At 47.7% G+C, this 14,686-nt stretch overlaps 1 protein-coding gene across 6 annotated transcripts in view; it reads left to right on the top strand.

Moving 5' to 3' along the window:
* The window catches only part of MARK2 (microtubule affinity regulating kinase 2), a 105,873-nt gene that overhangs the window by 29,190 nt on the left and 61,997 nt on the right, over positions 1-14,686 (top strand). Inside the window, exon 1 of one of the 6 annotated variants that reach the window (XM_054033900.1) lies at positions 1,839-1,925. The exons of 4 other annotated variants lie outside the window; for them this stretch is intronic. In XM_054033900.1, coding sequence (XP_053889875.1) covers positions 1,890-1,925 — 36 coding nt within the window. In that variant the 5' untranslated portion in view covers positions 1,839-1,889. Of the gene's footprint in view, positions 1-1,838; positions 1,930-14,686 lie in introns of those variants that run through there. One more of the 6 variants, XM_054033902.1, reaches the window with a different exon arrangement.

The following is a 14,686-nucleotide window of genomic DNA, read 5'->3' as shown; positions in this document are numbered from 1 at the left end:
CATAGGAACAAGCCACTTAATCTGTTAATGAATCAATTTATGTTATAAATAGAGCTAATTCCTACTTCTTGGGGTGTGGGTGAGGTTTGCTTAATGACTAAAGGTGATTTGAGATTTTTCTGGTGAAAGTCACTTTAGAACTTAAAGTGTTATGCGACAGGACATAGCAGTCAAAGGGGTTGGCAAGTTTTCTTTGAGTATTAATGGGCTGTAGGGTGTAAGGAGGCAACCATAGAATGGTAAAGTGTTCTTCCCAGCAACCACCTCAGATGTCTGATGACACTCTCTGGGAATGGAAAAGACCTATCTAGACTATCTTGTCCTAGCATGTGTAAGGGAGTTGTATAGGCCCAGCCCAAGACTGTGGATGGGGGTGGGGGTGGGTGGCATTACCAACAAATCAAGCAGACTCAGTGGAGCACCATGATTCAGTGTTGATTTTTGAGCCTAGTCCCTCACTGTAGAGAAGTGTAGCATCCTGTATAGAACGCTAGCATCACGGCCTTCAGGGAGGGTGGATTTGGAGCCACTTGCAAATGTTTAGCTTTTAACAGCAACATGTGGAATTAAACCAGGAGGCCAAATGAGCAGGATTTTAGTTTGCGACCAGCTGTTTCTGCAGATCTCTGGGGAACACTGTCTAGAACCAGACGAGATAATCTCTGTTCAGATTACTGTCGTTGGCTCAGTAAAGGGGTGTGGCTGGGGAGAAAAAGCAAACTCTGCGCGCACGCACACATCCTTTCTGGGTAATGCCTGCCCCAGATAAGAATGTGCAAGGGCAAGTATTTGGGAGCCACTCACTCAGTCTTTGTGGATGGGTTGGAGGAGCCTGGGATGAAACCATTGCCACTTCTCTTGAAATTCCCTGAATTTCTGAAAACAAAGACCAGAACTGCTTTTGAAGTCTTAAAATGACTGTTCTAGGTTGGGGACTGATATTGTAAAAGCTTCTTTCTGTGATGTCTCCCAGATAAACTGTCTCCCTCAAAATGGTTTGAAGGTTAGAACTAAAGGCAGAAGTGGGGAAAGCAATTTAGTCCTAGGCACAACTCTCAGCTGAGAGGGAGAATGAAATGGGAAGAAATTATGCTGATGGCAGTTGCTGAAGATAAGACCTAAGATCATGTGAACTAAAAGGGTGATGGGGGAGGTTGGTGTTAACCAAGGAGACCCAAAGAAATAGAGAACTAGAGATTAAGTTGTTTGGGACTAGAACTGCGGTGTACGACATTGGGAACACTGCCAACTGTGACCTTGTTTGGTTTTCAGCCATCAGAATCTTTTGGCTGATGTTTTGCCAAAGTGACTAGTGATTTTTGAGTGTTCAATTTAAGATGCTTTAGAGCGGCCTGATTTTCAGAGACGTGCTGAGCGTCCACCCTTTTTATTGCTCTTCACTTCTAGAAAGCCAGGTCATTAGCTGCTCAGGGATACCATGGAATACTTCCTCGCACCACTAAAGTTGCAGTGCTTCCTCAACCCATCTTTGAGTCCCACTCCTGTGATCTAAGTCTCCCCTTTCCTCCTGTTCTGCCCCAGCCCTGATCACAGCGCCTCCGTGATAATTTTTGTGGAGGTCCTGGAAGGATGCCAGCCTTCTTCTGGTGGGGAGAGAGCACCATCATGGGGTGTGTTTTTCCCCTGTGTGTTTAATTTTCACAGCTTCCAGGTTTCTCACGGTGCAGATGCTTTTGCTTTGCACTGCCCAGCTGCAGGAAGTTCCTTTTTTTTTTTTTTTTAAGAACAAACCTGCCTCCCCTCCATGTCATGGTGGGGAGGAAGGGGCGGTGCCTCAGCACAGGGAAGTAACTTTCAGTTCTTGTATGGAGTTGGGACAAACCGGAGTTACCAGCCATGAGAATCGCTATCCTGTCTAACAGCTCCTGATGACTGCCTCGATATGGAAGAAGATTAATGGGCTAGTGAGTACGTGGGACTGTAGTTAATTGCCATCTCAGGGTTGTGCTTTTTTGGATCTAGCTGGGTGTTTGCAGACTGCAGCTGTCACACCTATTCTAGCTCCTCCTGAGAAGTGATAGGAGCAGCAAGGTGTGTTGCCTTTTTGTCTCTTAAATAAGCTGGGATTTCTCAGTGACAAGACTGTAACTAACACCCTAGCTTTCATGTAGGCTGGGTGTGTCAGAATTATTCTTAGAACCCCTGATGGGACACTGAGCTTCTTTAAACCAGTTATTTCTTTCCTGGCATAAGCATTTTTCAGTTGTCTTTGTTCATTCCAACTCCATCTCCCTGCCACCCCCCTTTGCTCTGGGATCTTATTGACCAGAATGACATTAAAGCCTCTAATTAGCCCAGTGCAAACAGCACACCCTCAATCTTTCCCTTTGTTCTTAGAAGCCAAGAAATCTGCAAATCACGATATAATAATAGGAGCTGCCAGGGGAAAAGCTTCAGTGGAATTGGAATTAGGGTGCCAAATGGGAGTCTTTGAGCAAGGAGCATGTGCAGTCTCACCAATAATGGCGCTTTTTATATCTCCAGCTGTTTTTATTGATGATATATATATGGCATAGTCTGACCAGCAGAACTGAGTGTGGCCCCATGTTATTTCGGTGGTGGTGAATAATTCACACACTCAGTTTTTTCCCACTTGCAGTCATGCAAAACCTGGGATGTGGCTTAATGCTCAGCGTGTTATGTTTGAAACTCCCTAGAGTCAAAAGGTAGGATCGTAGCAAGGCTGGGTTGGTCCTCCATATTGCCTGTACGCTCATTCTGTAGGAGGACACCAGCTCGTCTCACTGAGTGGACATGCTCCTGGTGCTGTTCATACTTGTAGCAGTTTGACAAGGTGGTGTGGGCCTGCTGTTTTGTGTGGCTGGTTACCAGGCTGCTACTCTAATAATCCTTGGCGTTTGCCCCTGTGCCTTCAACTCAGGCTTTTAGAACCAGGGCTGGCTCTAACTTTTTTGCTGCCCCAAGCAGCAAAAAAAAGTGCCGCCCCCCGAGCCCCCGCCGAGCGCCGTGCTGCCGGAACACCCCCCCCCCCAAGCGCCGCACCCCGCCCCCCCGCCGAGCCCCCAGAGCCCGCCCCCGCCGAGCGCCGCCGGAACCCCCCCCGCGCCACACCTGCGCCGCCCCCCCCGCTGAGCATCGCGCTGCCGGAGCCCGCCCCCCCGCCGAGCGCCGGAGCACCCCCCCCCCCAGTGGAATGCTGCGCCGTGCTCCCCCTTCCGCCCCTTACCAGGTGCCGCCCCAAGCATGTGCTTGGGTGTCTGGTGCCTGAAGCCGGCCCTGTTTAGAACTCCCCAGTCTAACCCCAAATCTCATCTCTAGCACTATATTATGAGGGTGACAACAAACAGCTTCATTTGTTAAGCCAAAAATAATTCTCGCTGTGGCAAGTAGGATTTTGCAAGGCTGCATGAATTGAGCCTCAAACATCCCTGTGATGTAGGGGATTTCCCCTGTATGTAGACAAGAAAATCGAGACATGTGAAGTGACTCTACTCTCATTCTGGCAGTCAGTCTGTGTCAGAGTGGGGATTAGGAATTGAATTTATGGCCCCAAACTCAATCTGTTAGGCCATGTTACTTCTGAAAGGAGACTCAGTGAACCTGTTGCAGAGAGAGGTGTGTGTGCCTTCTCTCCCATATTCTGGGACCAGCACAGCTACAACAACACTGCTTTTTTATGTTTGTTCCTTATATTTATTTTGGTAGTACTAGAGGCCCCAGTTGAGATCAGGGCCCCCATTATGGTGTGCACATTAGTAGTAATAGTACTACAATATTCCCTAGAAGCTTCAACTGAGGTTAGGGGCCCCAATTATTGTGTATCACCCGTACTGCCCTGAGGGCCTCAATTGATTGCGGATGTCCATTAAGGTGTCTGCATTCATAGTAGTTGGAGCCTTTAAGTGCTACCATAATATTAATAAAGTGCACCTCATAATGGGACCCTGATCTCAGTTGGGGCTTGCAGGTGCTACCCTAGTACTAAGATTGAGCCCTATTGTACCAGGTGCCATCCAGACACGTAAGGAGAGAGTCTCTGTTCTGGAGAGCTTGCAGTCTGACTGCTCAGGGGCCCTTTTGGCATTGTAGTAGCAGCCTCCATGCCCCGTAGTGATTGGAAGCAGTTCCTGGGATTTGGTACACATACTGCCCAAGGTCTGCAGAGGTGCTGAGCACCAGCAGTTCCCTCTGCCTTCCATGGGAGTTGAGGGAGCTCAGGCTTTGGCACTTTAGCCAGCACAAATATCTGCTTTGTTTCCTTTGACACTTGGCCAGTGCTGCTTTTTTTACTCAAGTTATCGCTGAAGAATGTTTTGCTTCCCAGTAACCTTGCTTTGTTAGCACAAGGAGCTGTGAAAACTTAGCAATAACTCCAAGGTCACTTGGTCTTAAGCAGCATCTGGCATACTAGTAAGTGCTGGTGATAGGTATCTGCTTTATGCTTTGGAAAGATCTCTTGGTAGGGGGCCCTCTTGGTATTTCCTTGCTAAAGCTCCCAATGGCTTGTGTGGTGGGATTTGGCTTTCCTTTGTCGCCCCTCCTCCCAACCCTCTTCTCCCCCCCCCTCAGGTTTTTAATCCTTTTGCCTGTAAACAAGTTGAGCACAGTGTGCCTGCGTGGGTTCATGTGAGCGCTGTTATCTTCCAGCCATGCGGTTGGTGTTGGAGTCTGAGATACAGCAATCAGCTGGCTAGTTAAGCTATCTTAGTAGGAGTGTTGCAGAGTGTAGCTGAAGTGATGAGGCTGGAAGATCCATTGACGGCTTTTGTGGGGGACAGGTAGGGGGCGAGGGGTTATATGTGGAAAATGCACCAAGAGAAAGTGTGGAGGGGATCATGGACTCTTCAGTATGGTTGGAGCAGTCTTCAATCAGCTCTGTGCTCCCCTTTCTCCTCCCGGGCCCCACATTCTTTCTAGCACTGCTTGTGCTGCAGCACTGGTTTTCTGTGAGCAGGTGCGTGCCTCAGGTGACTGGTGCATGGGAAAACACAAGACACTTCCCCAAATGGTTGATTATTAGGGCAGCAGGAGAGGCAGGTGCAGTTGTTCTGGTTGCATGGCTAGGAGTGCTACACTGCGCTACAAGGTGGAATGCCTTTTCTCTGAGCCATTGACAGTGGGGAATTTGAACTGAGATTTCAGGTTGTTTTTAAAAAGTCCCAATTCTCTTCCTGCCACATCTTATCCCACTTCATAGTTATCTGTGTGCTGCGATCCCACCAGTCTTTCTTCTGGCCCTCTGCTTGACTTCACATTAAGGACAAGCATAATGCTTAAGAAACTGTTCTAGGTGTCTGGTCTGCAGTGCACCAAAGACACTCGTGCAGAATTCCTTTCAGGGAAACTGCAAGGAGCCGTGATCTAGGGAGAGCAATGCTGGCTCTGCATTTTTTACTTCGGTTATCATTTCATTGGTTTTTTTAAATGGATTTGTTCTTGCATCAAACAGAGGCTGTGCAGCTTAATGGTTGAAGCAGGGAAGTTGGGAGTCAGGATGCCTGGGTTCTATCCCCAACTCTCTGAAGGGAGGATCTAGAGCTTAGAAGACGGTGGAACTGAGAGTCAGGATGCCTGGATTCTAGCCTCAGCTCTGGGACTCAGAGTCCAACCCCAGCTCTTCCATGGTCTTGCTGAGTAAGGTTGAATGAGTTGCTTCACGTCTCTGCCTTAGCTTACCCATTGGCAATATGGTTACTAAGCTCTGGGCTTTCCAGAGTGCTGAGAAGCTTAATTAAAGTTTGTAAGACTGCACACTCCTTGGATAACGGGTCTAATATGTGTGCAGCAGTAGCGTACGCAGCAAAGCAATTTCGGATGGGGATGAGAGAAGGGTTATACTGAGTTCACACCTCATAAGGCCATAAAATTTCCTTCCTCCAGGAGACCAGGTGCTATATACATAAGCAGCCATGGGAAGTTTTATTTCCAGGGTCTACCATATTGGGTACGTTGCAAACTGCCATCAAGAAGAGAAATGCTATTGGCACAAACTGAGCCTACACATCAAGAGTAGGATATACTTTGCCTCTCTCTAGCCTGTGGAGGAGTGGGTATCTTGAACCAAGGGTATGTTTGATTCTTGCTGCCCACCCAGCCTACTGGGGACTCCACGTTCAGGTAGATTTGTCTGAGAAGTGACGCTGACATTTCTCTTGCTGCCGTGCCTCTGCCGCCTCTGTTTGTGAATATCCAAGAGTGAGAGCTGCAGGCTTGGCAAGCTGCCTGTTCCCATATTGCTGGCACAGTCTGCCGCCAACAGAGTGGTGCATACACAGTTGTCCTCCATTCCCCGGCCTCCTCGCCAGTTAGTTGTTGACTACAGCTGGTATCTCCTCAGGTTAACAAAGGAACTGGGCTAGCCCCAGAGTACCAATGTACGCAGTTCTAGTTATCACCGTGGCTCTAACTAATCAGCATGTGCCTATGCCGAAATACGTCTGGCCTTAGCATGGCTGCCAAATAGCATCTCTTATTAACGAGGGGCAGAGACTGTGTCCATAAAGCACCATGTATACTGAACAGCACTCCATAAGTAGTACTCGACACATCTATAACCCCCTTGAACAAGCAATTTACAGTGCTTCCTATGCTCCAGCATGGCAACTTCACTGACTTCCCTCCCAGTTTTATAGGCACAGAGAGAAGTCCCAAGGTATTGCAGCGAATCGGTGGCAGAGCTGAGGGTGGAACCCAGGTGTCCAGATTTCCAGTGGTGTGCTGACCACTAAACCATACTCCGTGTATATCATGGATTGGATCAGCTGGGGGAGTATCTCTTCCAATTAATAGCACATGGTAGCTAGCTATTAGTAACCAGGTTTATTATAGTGCCTAGGGACCAACCAGAGTCTGTTGTGCTGGGCACTGCACAATGTAGCTCTGCATTTTCTTTAGCATTTAACCATGTGTTTAGGTGAATGAGTGCAGAGCTGGCTCAGTACAGTGGACAGGGAAGACATATGGGACTCCTTTCTTCTTTATATCTCCATTTCCCTGTCTTTAAACTGAGGGCCGTCATACATACTTTTTCTGGATGAAATAAGAGCTGAATTTTACAAGTAAAGGGTGTAGGTAGTTCCAAGGATGATGTTTTTTACATAGCCTATGATAAAATATCTTCAGGCTGGTCATATAAAAATGAGTAGTTCTAGTAGTCGCATCTTAAGTCTTGTCTTGTCAATTCATTACAGACAAACTCTTACCCAGTATTGTCTGGATCATGGAAATGCTATAATGCAGTCATCTTCAAAGCCTTCATTTCCCTTTTGAACCAAGTGGGAGGGTTGGTTAAATAAGCAGAAAAGGTTGGGAAGAGGGTGTTGCATAAATGAGGATTTTTCGCTTTGCCCACACTGTGGAAGACAAACACAGCCAAAGCTTCAGCAGGAGAGGAGCTGAGCATGTAGGGTGAGTCAACAAAGATTCCAGACTGTTGTCTCCACTGTACCCTGCAGCTGGATCATGGGCAGGTGCCTGTCTCATGTTGCTAATTCTTAAGCAGGAACCATGGACCATCTAGAGACTATATGCCAGAGCAGTGGTCTCCAACCTTTTTGTGCACAAGATCACTTCTTGCATTTAAGATCAACCCTGGATCTGCCCTGCCTGCTCACTCCATTCTCCCCTCCCTCCGTCGCTCGCTCTCCTCCACCCTCACTCACTTTCACTGGCTGGGGCAGGGCATTGGGGTGTGGGAGGGGGTGCAGGCTCTGGGCTGGGGCTGAGGAGTTCAGAGTGTGTGAGGGGGCTCTGGTCTGAGCCTGAGGCAGGGGGTTGGGGTGCAGAAGTGGGGGGTGCAAACTCTGGGAGGGAGTTTGGGTGCAGGGATCATATAGTCACACTGCACTTAATCTCATAGAATCCACTGGACATTTCATTAATTTTACTTTTTATTTGTATCATTTGTGGTTTATAGCTCCAAAATCCTTACATTGATTTGTGACAATCGAACAGTCTCAACTGTGGGGTGTGCATTGGCTGAGCCTGGGGCAGGAGTTTGGGATGCAGGAGTGAGGGGTGTGAGCTCTGGGAGGGAGTTTGGTGCAGGAGGGGGCTCCGGGCTGGGGCAGGGGGTTGGGGTGCAGGAGGGGGCTCCGGGCTGGGGCAGGGGGTTGGGGTGTAGGAGGGGGTGTGAGGTGTAGACTACGGCTGGGAGGCGCTTACCACAGGCAGCTCCCGGCCAGCAGCGCAGCCAGGCTCAGGCAGGCTGCCTGCCATGGCCCCACACTACTACAGAAGCGGCTGGCTGCTGGCAGGTCTCAGCGGCCCCTGGGGGGAAGAGGGTCAGCGGGACTCCATGCGCTGCCCACGCCTGCAAGTACTGCCCCTGCAGCTCCCATTGGCCGGGAATCGGCCAACGGGAGCTGCAGAGACAGTGCTGAGAGCGAGGGCAGCGCGTGGAGCCGCCTCCCCTTCACCCCTAGGGGCCACAGAGATGTGCCAGCTGCTTCTGGGAGCGGCGTGGGGCCACGGCAGGCAGGCAGCCTGCCTGAGCCCGGCTGTGCCACCGGACTTTTAGCGGCCCAGCAATCGCAATCGACTGGCGGAGGCTCCAGGATCGACCAGTCAATCGCAATTGACCGGTTGGTGACCACTGTGCCAGAGCATCTAAACACGGATTCCTAGATTTTAAGGCTAGAAGGGACCATGAGATTATCTAGTCTGATCTCCTATATAACACAGGCCTGATACCATCCAGTTACTCCTGCAGAGAGCCTAGTAACGTGGAGAATTGACAAGATTTGTGTAAGAAGGTGCATGTCAGACAAGTGTCACAGCCCTCAGGTACTCATGATATACAGTGGGGAGGCAGTTTGATCCAGAGGCAAGAGCACTGGACTAGGAGATGGAGTTCTGTCTTATTCCAAGTTCTGCCATTGACTTGCTATGTGACCATGGACAAGTCATTTTGCTACTCTGTGCCTCTGTTTCCCTTCCCCGCCCTTTGACTGCATTGTCTATTTGGACTGTAAGCACTTCAGGGCAGGGATTGTCTCACTGTGTCTGTACAATGCCTGGGACAGTACTCATACAGGATTCTAAAGTAATTCTGGGTGACATACACTAGTACAGATGAGACATACTCCTTTGGGGATTATACAAATAGGAGTCCTTGGGCAAGGTTTGAAATGAGGTTCGGAAGGTTTAAACAAACAAGGGTAGTTTGGATTTAGAATCTGGTATGGCTGTAAAATTCTGGACCTGCTCACATTGAGAGAACAGCTGTTAGTTACAGCTATGTTCTCTAATGGCCAGAGGTGTCCAGTGTGCGTCAATATTGCTGCCTAGCCAAATAGCAACTGTGGAATAGCTTACCCCCAATGCTGAAGCTTTTCACACCAGAAACTGACAAACCCAACACTCTCCCAGCTACAGTTGAACTCACTTTGGCCTGAGCCACATTAATGGCTAAATCCTCGTTTAGCCACCTCAGTGTTGACATGTTTACAAGCCTTGCTGTGTATGTTCCCCTCTGCAAATGTCACTCATCTATATCCAGATTCCCTACTGTGAAAAAGCAGTGAATTGGTTACAGTTCTCAGTTCCGGTTGAAATAAGTTTAGCTTATACTTACTATGGCCATTGTTGCTCCACAGGGAAGTTGTGCTGTCGCTGTTAGGTATCTGTCCCAGAGCAGCAGGTGGATTAGGGCTGTACTAAATCACATATCACAAAACATTCCCACTGGGTTTCTAAGTGGATTCTATTATCCCTATGCAAGTCTCATTGGCTCTAAAATCTCGCTGACAGTTTGCTTCAATAGCAGCTTTTTCTCTGCTCTGTACTACAGTGGAAGAGTTCTGCCTGGATTCCCCATAGTATCCTAAGGTTCCTTAAAACCTCTTGAACCTGTGAGAAATTTCCCACTGAAGGAATGTGGGCTAGTGGTTAAATAGGGAGGACTGAGAGTCTAGGCTCCTGTGCTCCATTCCTGCCCAAGGAAGGAAGTGGACTCTACTGGTTAGATTCCTAGAATTTAAGGCCAGACGGGTTCATTACATCATTTAGTCTGATCTCCTGTGTACCACAGGTCAGAGAATTTCACCCAGTTACTACTGTATGGAGCCCAGTAACTTCTGTCTGACTAAAGCATCTTCCAGAGAGGCATCTAGTCTGGATTAAAGACGTCAAGAGATGGAGAATGCAGCAGTTCCCTTGGGAGTTCGTTCCAATGAATGACTCTCATGGTTGAATTCTTCTGCCTTGTTTCTAATTTGAATGTGTCCGACTTTAACTTCCAGCCAGTTAGAGCAAGAGGGGTGGGCTGGGAGTCAGGACTTCTGGGTTCTATTTCCAATTCTGTAAGAGGAGTGTGGGCTAGTGGATTAGAACCAGGGTTGGGGGAAGGAGGACTGTGAATCAGATCTCCTGAATTTTATTCCCAGCTTTGCTGTTGCCTCACTATGTGATGTCAGGCAAGTCTGTCCTATTCTCTCTCTCTGGCCCAGTTGAAACATTTGTAAAATGGGCATAACATTCCTCAGGGACGTTGAGGCTGAATTAATACTAATAAAGAGCTCCTTGTAACAATGGTACAGTGTGGAAGGTGCTGTTGTGGTGCATGCAGTATGAGTCGTGGGGCTTAAGCATTGATTGTCTGCAAATCTGTTTTACCAGAAAAGAGTGTCAGTAGTTTAAACTCTTCAGGTGGGAAGTCTGTCAGAGGAACTGCCTGAGAACCAGTCTTCAGAGATATGTAAGTGCCAAAATTTCCCCTTATTTTGATATTTCTCATGTGTATGATGTGTGATCTCAGTATGAGATCTATTAAACAACAATGAAACCACAGGGCTGGACCATGGAGAACTTAACTCGAGTTCTAAACTGGTCTGGGCAAAACAACCTGACACAGAGTATGTGATAGTGAATGCTTGGTTGCACGGTTACCAGCCCCCAGTGGTGATATTTTGGAGGTACTGGAAAAATCCCTTTGAAGCTGTTATTGCGGTGAACACACAAACAGGACAGCAGATGTCCAGAGGCTGCTAATGCAAATCGAAAGCAGCAATAGTATTACTGCATCAGGCACCAAATAGATCTCCAAGCTCAGGTTTGCTCATACTTCCCTGGGAAGAGCTCAGCATTGGAGACACACTGGAACCTTTGTACGTAAAGAACTGGGAGACTGAGTTCTCAATTCTGAAGGGGGAATCCATTTTCTAGTGCTTTTGTCAGACCTTGGACCACTTTGCAAACATTGACAAATGAGGTCCCATAGCTTGCCTGTGGGGCGCTAGTGCCATTATATAGCAGGGCAAAAGGATGCTGTGAGTTAATGGTGGTGTCAGTAATAGAATCCAGGAGCTCATTCCTAGTTCTTCACTCTAACCACCAGGCAGTGCTCCCTCCCATTACCATAATGAGTTAGGCTCCAGTGTTACAATTCTGTAAGAAATCTAAGGCCATATCTGTAGAAGAAGCACTCGCCCCTTAAAGCTTTTTCTGGTGTAGCTTATTCCATCCCTCCTGCATGAAACAAGCTAGACCAGTAAAAGCACAATTTTGCCAATATAGCAGTGTCTACACTAGGGTCTTCTGTTGGCACAGCTGTGTGAGTCAGGGATCATGCCCCGACCAATAGAGCTTGCTGGCAGAGTCTGTAGTGTAGACACGACTCCAGCTATGTCCACTTGTCTATGGTTGCAGGAAAATATTTGAAGATTCCCCATATTAGCTGTTCACTTCCCACCTCTGTCCCCTCCCCCAAAACTGCAAATCAATGGAGTTATCTCCTGACTCTTACTCTTAAGTGCTCCCCAGTTAATGCCTGTAAAATGGTAACTGATCTTCCTGGGCCCACACACTGATCTGGTTGCCCTTATTTTGGCTTTAAAAGGTGTAGAGGTTAGGGTCCTGTGTATCAGTGGGACTATTCCTCTGGTCATGCCTTCAGATTAGACACCATTGTTTCTGAGTTCATTGACTTTAGATTTGCATATATGGGTACTTGTGACAGACATGGTGGGTGAGGTAATGGCTTTTCTTGGACCCGCTTCTGCTGGTGAGAGAGACAAGCTTTCGAGCTACACAGACCTGAAGAAGAACCAGCAGAAGTTGGTCCAGGAAAACATATTGCCTCACCCACCTTGTCTCTCTAATATCCTGTGACCAACACAGCTACAACACGACTGCAAACAATTTAGGGCAGGGTATTCTCAATTAAGGTGCCTTTTGCATAGTCTCTTCCCCGCACCCTCATGTTTTTCGAGCTGTGAGTCTAGAGTTGCGAGCGCTCAGATATTTTTAATTAACCTTGTATTAGTACCAATTATTTTTTTTTTCCTCAGTAAAGGGTGGGTTTTTTTTAATGGAATGCTCAAGTACGGAGGATTTATTTTATAGGCCCATATATAAATATTTTACCATTTCCAGGCCACTGGAATCAGACCTGAACCTTGTTAATCCCTTGCTGATGGAATGAGAGGAAGAAATAAAATATATAAAAAATCTGGCGCAAAGGCTTTAGAAGAGTGCATCTGTTTTGAGGCAGCGCCAGCTGTCAGCAAGCAAAACTGACTAGAATCATGCTCCCCAGAGTGCCAGCAGGCAGGGCCCAGTGTGTTCCCTCATCAGTTTCACTTCTCTCTCTGTGTCTCTCCCCCACCCCCTCACCCGTTGTTGGTCTCTCTCACCTGGTGTCTTTCTCTCCTCTCGGCCCCCCTACATAGAGACTAAGAGTGAAGCAAAATATACTTGGATTGCAAACGGTCTGTGGGCACTGCAGCGAATTGTGGCTTAATTTTAACGCAGAATAAGCCTGGAGTAGAAGGGGGAGAAAAGATCAAGAGAGGTGGAAGGTAGCTTTACTGGAGGAAGCCTGGAGCCCTCCCATAGTAAGAGAGCAAGAGACATATGTGCTGCAGCAGAACATACTCCAAATGCTGTGAGGAATGCTGTATAAAATTAATTTTTAGTTTTCTGTATTTAGCTATTTTTCAGATGCATAATGCACCGAGTTTGGAAAAGGATGAGCTGTGGCTGGTGTTAACTTCACGTTTTTCCTTTGTCTTCCCCCTCCTTCAGGCCTCCATTCTTGATGGAGGCTGCCCCCCGCCCCATTGTAGGTTTGTGGCCTGTTGTAGTAAGAAACTTCTACGCTTCGACTCTGTACCGTTCACTTTTTTTAACATCTTAATAACATTTTCAATTCTGTGCCTTCCTCTCTCCCTCTTCTGAGGTTTTCTTGCAAACTTGGCTCTAGGGCTTCCTTAGGTTTGTCTCTTTACCTTGGCAGACACTGATTTTAAAGTAGGCGAGGAAATAGCGTTAATGTAGCTGTGTTACCGTTCTGCTGCTTACCTGTCTGTGCACTTGAGGGGCAGGCTGAAAACCCCCTTTGTGCAGGAAGTGCCTGGTCCATATAGATGCGGTAGCCAGCTATGGGGATAATGGGTTATTCTTGGACACGCCTGTCACAATAAATCAAATCTGCCACAGCACATAGTAACAATGGGCAGTTTTGTTGCTTGACATGCTCACAACAAGAGGTTTCCCACCGTCTCTATGGCTCAGTGCTGCAGGCATTTTGCTGCAGCTGCCCATTCAAGGCAGTAGAAGCAAAGCTCACCCCAGTGTCTGTTTTTAAATATCCCCCAATGCCATTTCTTTTTGCTCTCAGAAACTAGGTTTATCTTCTGGGTTTCCATGTGGTGTGGGGAATGAGTATGTCTAATGGTTAGAGGAAGGCTCTGGAAGTTAGGATACTTGGGTTCTGTTCCTCTGTGAATTCCCCTTTCTTTCCCGTTGTTTCCTTGTTTGTACAATGAGCAGGATAGCTCTGTTCCTCAGAGGGACGTTGTAAGACACTGTGTGATCCTTTGTGGAGAAGGCCAAAGTGTTGGTTATGTCGTCATTGCAAAGTTTCATGTGACAGCTCTTCAGAATGAAATGGAGTCACCTACGAAAATATCTCAACTTGGGAGTAGGGTAATGACCAGAGTGTCCACTGTAACAGCTACAGCCAGCCCAGCCTAGTAATGCTAAACATCTGTAGTGCCTTTTATCTGAGAATTCCCCTTATTTTGCGGTGGGGTGATCATCTCCCTCCATTTTACAGATTGAGCAACAGAGGCACAAAGGGGGGGAGGGTGTCTTGCTGAAGATCACACAGGGAGTATTTAGACCCAGAAGTCTGTAGTCCCTGTGCTCTAACCACTAGCCACTCTCCCTGGTGTTATGAGCTGAGCACTTGCAGCCAGGGCACTGTTGCTAAGGATGGTTCTTCCACAGTGCTGTTGTCAGCAGTTCTAGACTGCTAACCAGCCCGCTGGCTAGCTGCGTGGAATGTGCTTGTCTGGAGGAAGCTATTTATCATTTCATTGATTTGAGGCATCTGATAAGCCCTTATGGTAAAAATTGAATAAAAAATTAGAAGAGCTGTGCCCCTTGCAAGAGTACTGTAAACAATGGCGAGAACGCTTGCTGCTATCCAAAAGTAGTCCTTGCATCAGAGTCTGAAATGTCAATGCAGCACAGTGCTAAGCTTGCTGCATAAACGCTCATGTGTAACCTCCTCTGGGCTTGACTGACTGCCCCCTGCCGCTTGGAGGGAGGGTGGGTATCTGTTCATCTCACTGCGATGTCAAACTGTGTGTTCTGCAGAGCTATGGTGCCAGCTGTTGGAGTTTTAAAAGGAGAGAATTGGCGTCAGGAGTTTTCGAAGGCAAGTCTTGTGCTCGTTAGCTCTCATCCAACATTCCTCCTC

Source organism: Malaclemys terrapin, chromosome 7, assembly GCF_027887155.1.
Source record: "Malaclemys terrapin pileata isolate rMalTer1 chromosome 7, rMalTer1.hap1, whole genome shotgun sequence".
NCBI classification, from domain to species: Eukaryota; Metazoa; Chordata; order Testudines; family Emydidae; genus Malaclemys; species Malaclemys terrapin.
This window is presented reverse-complemented; position numbering and strand designations above follow the sequence as displayed.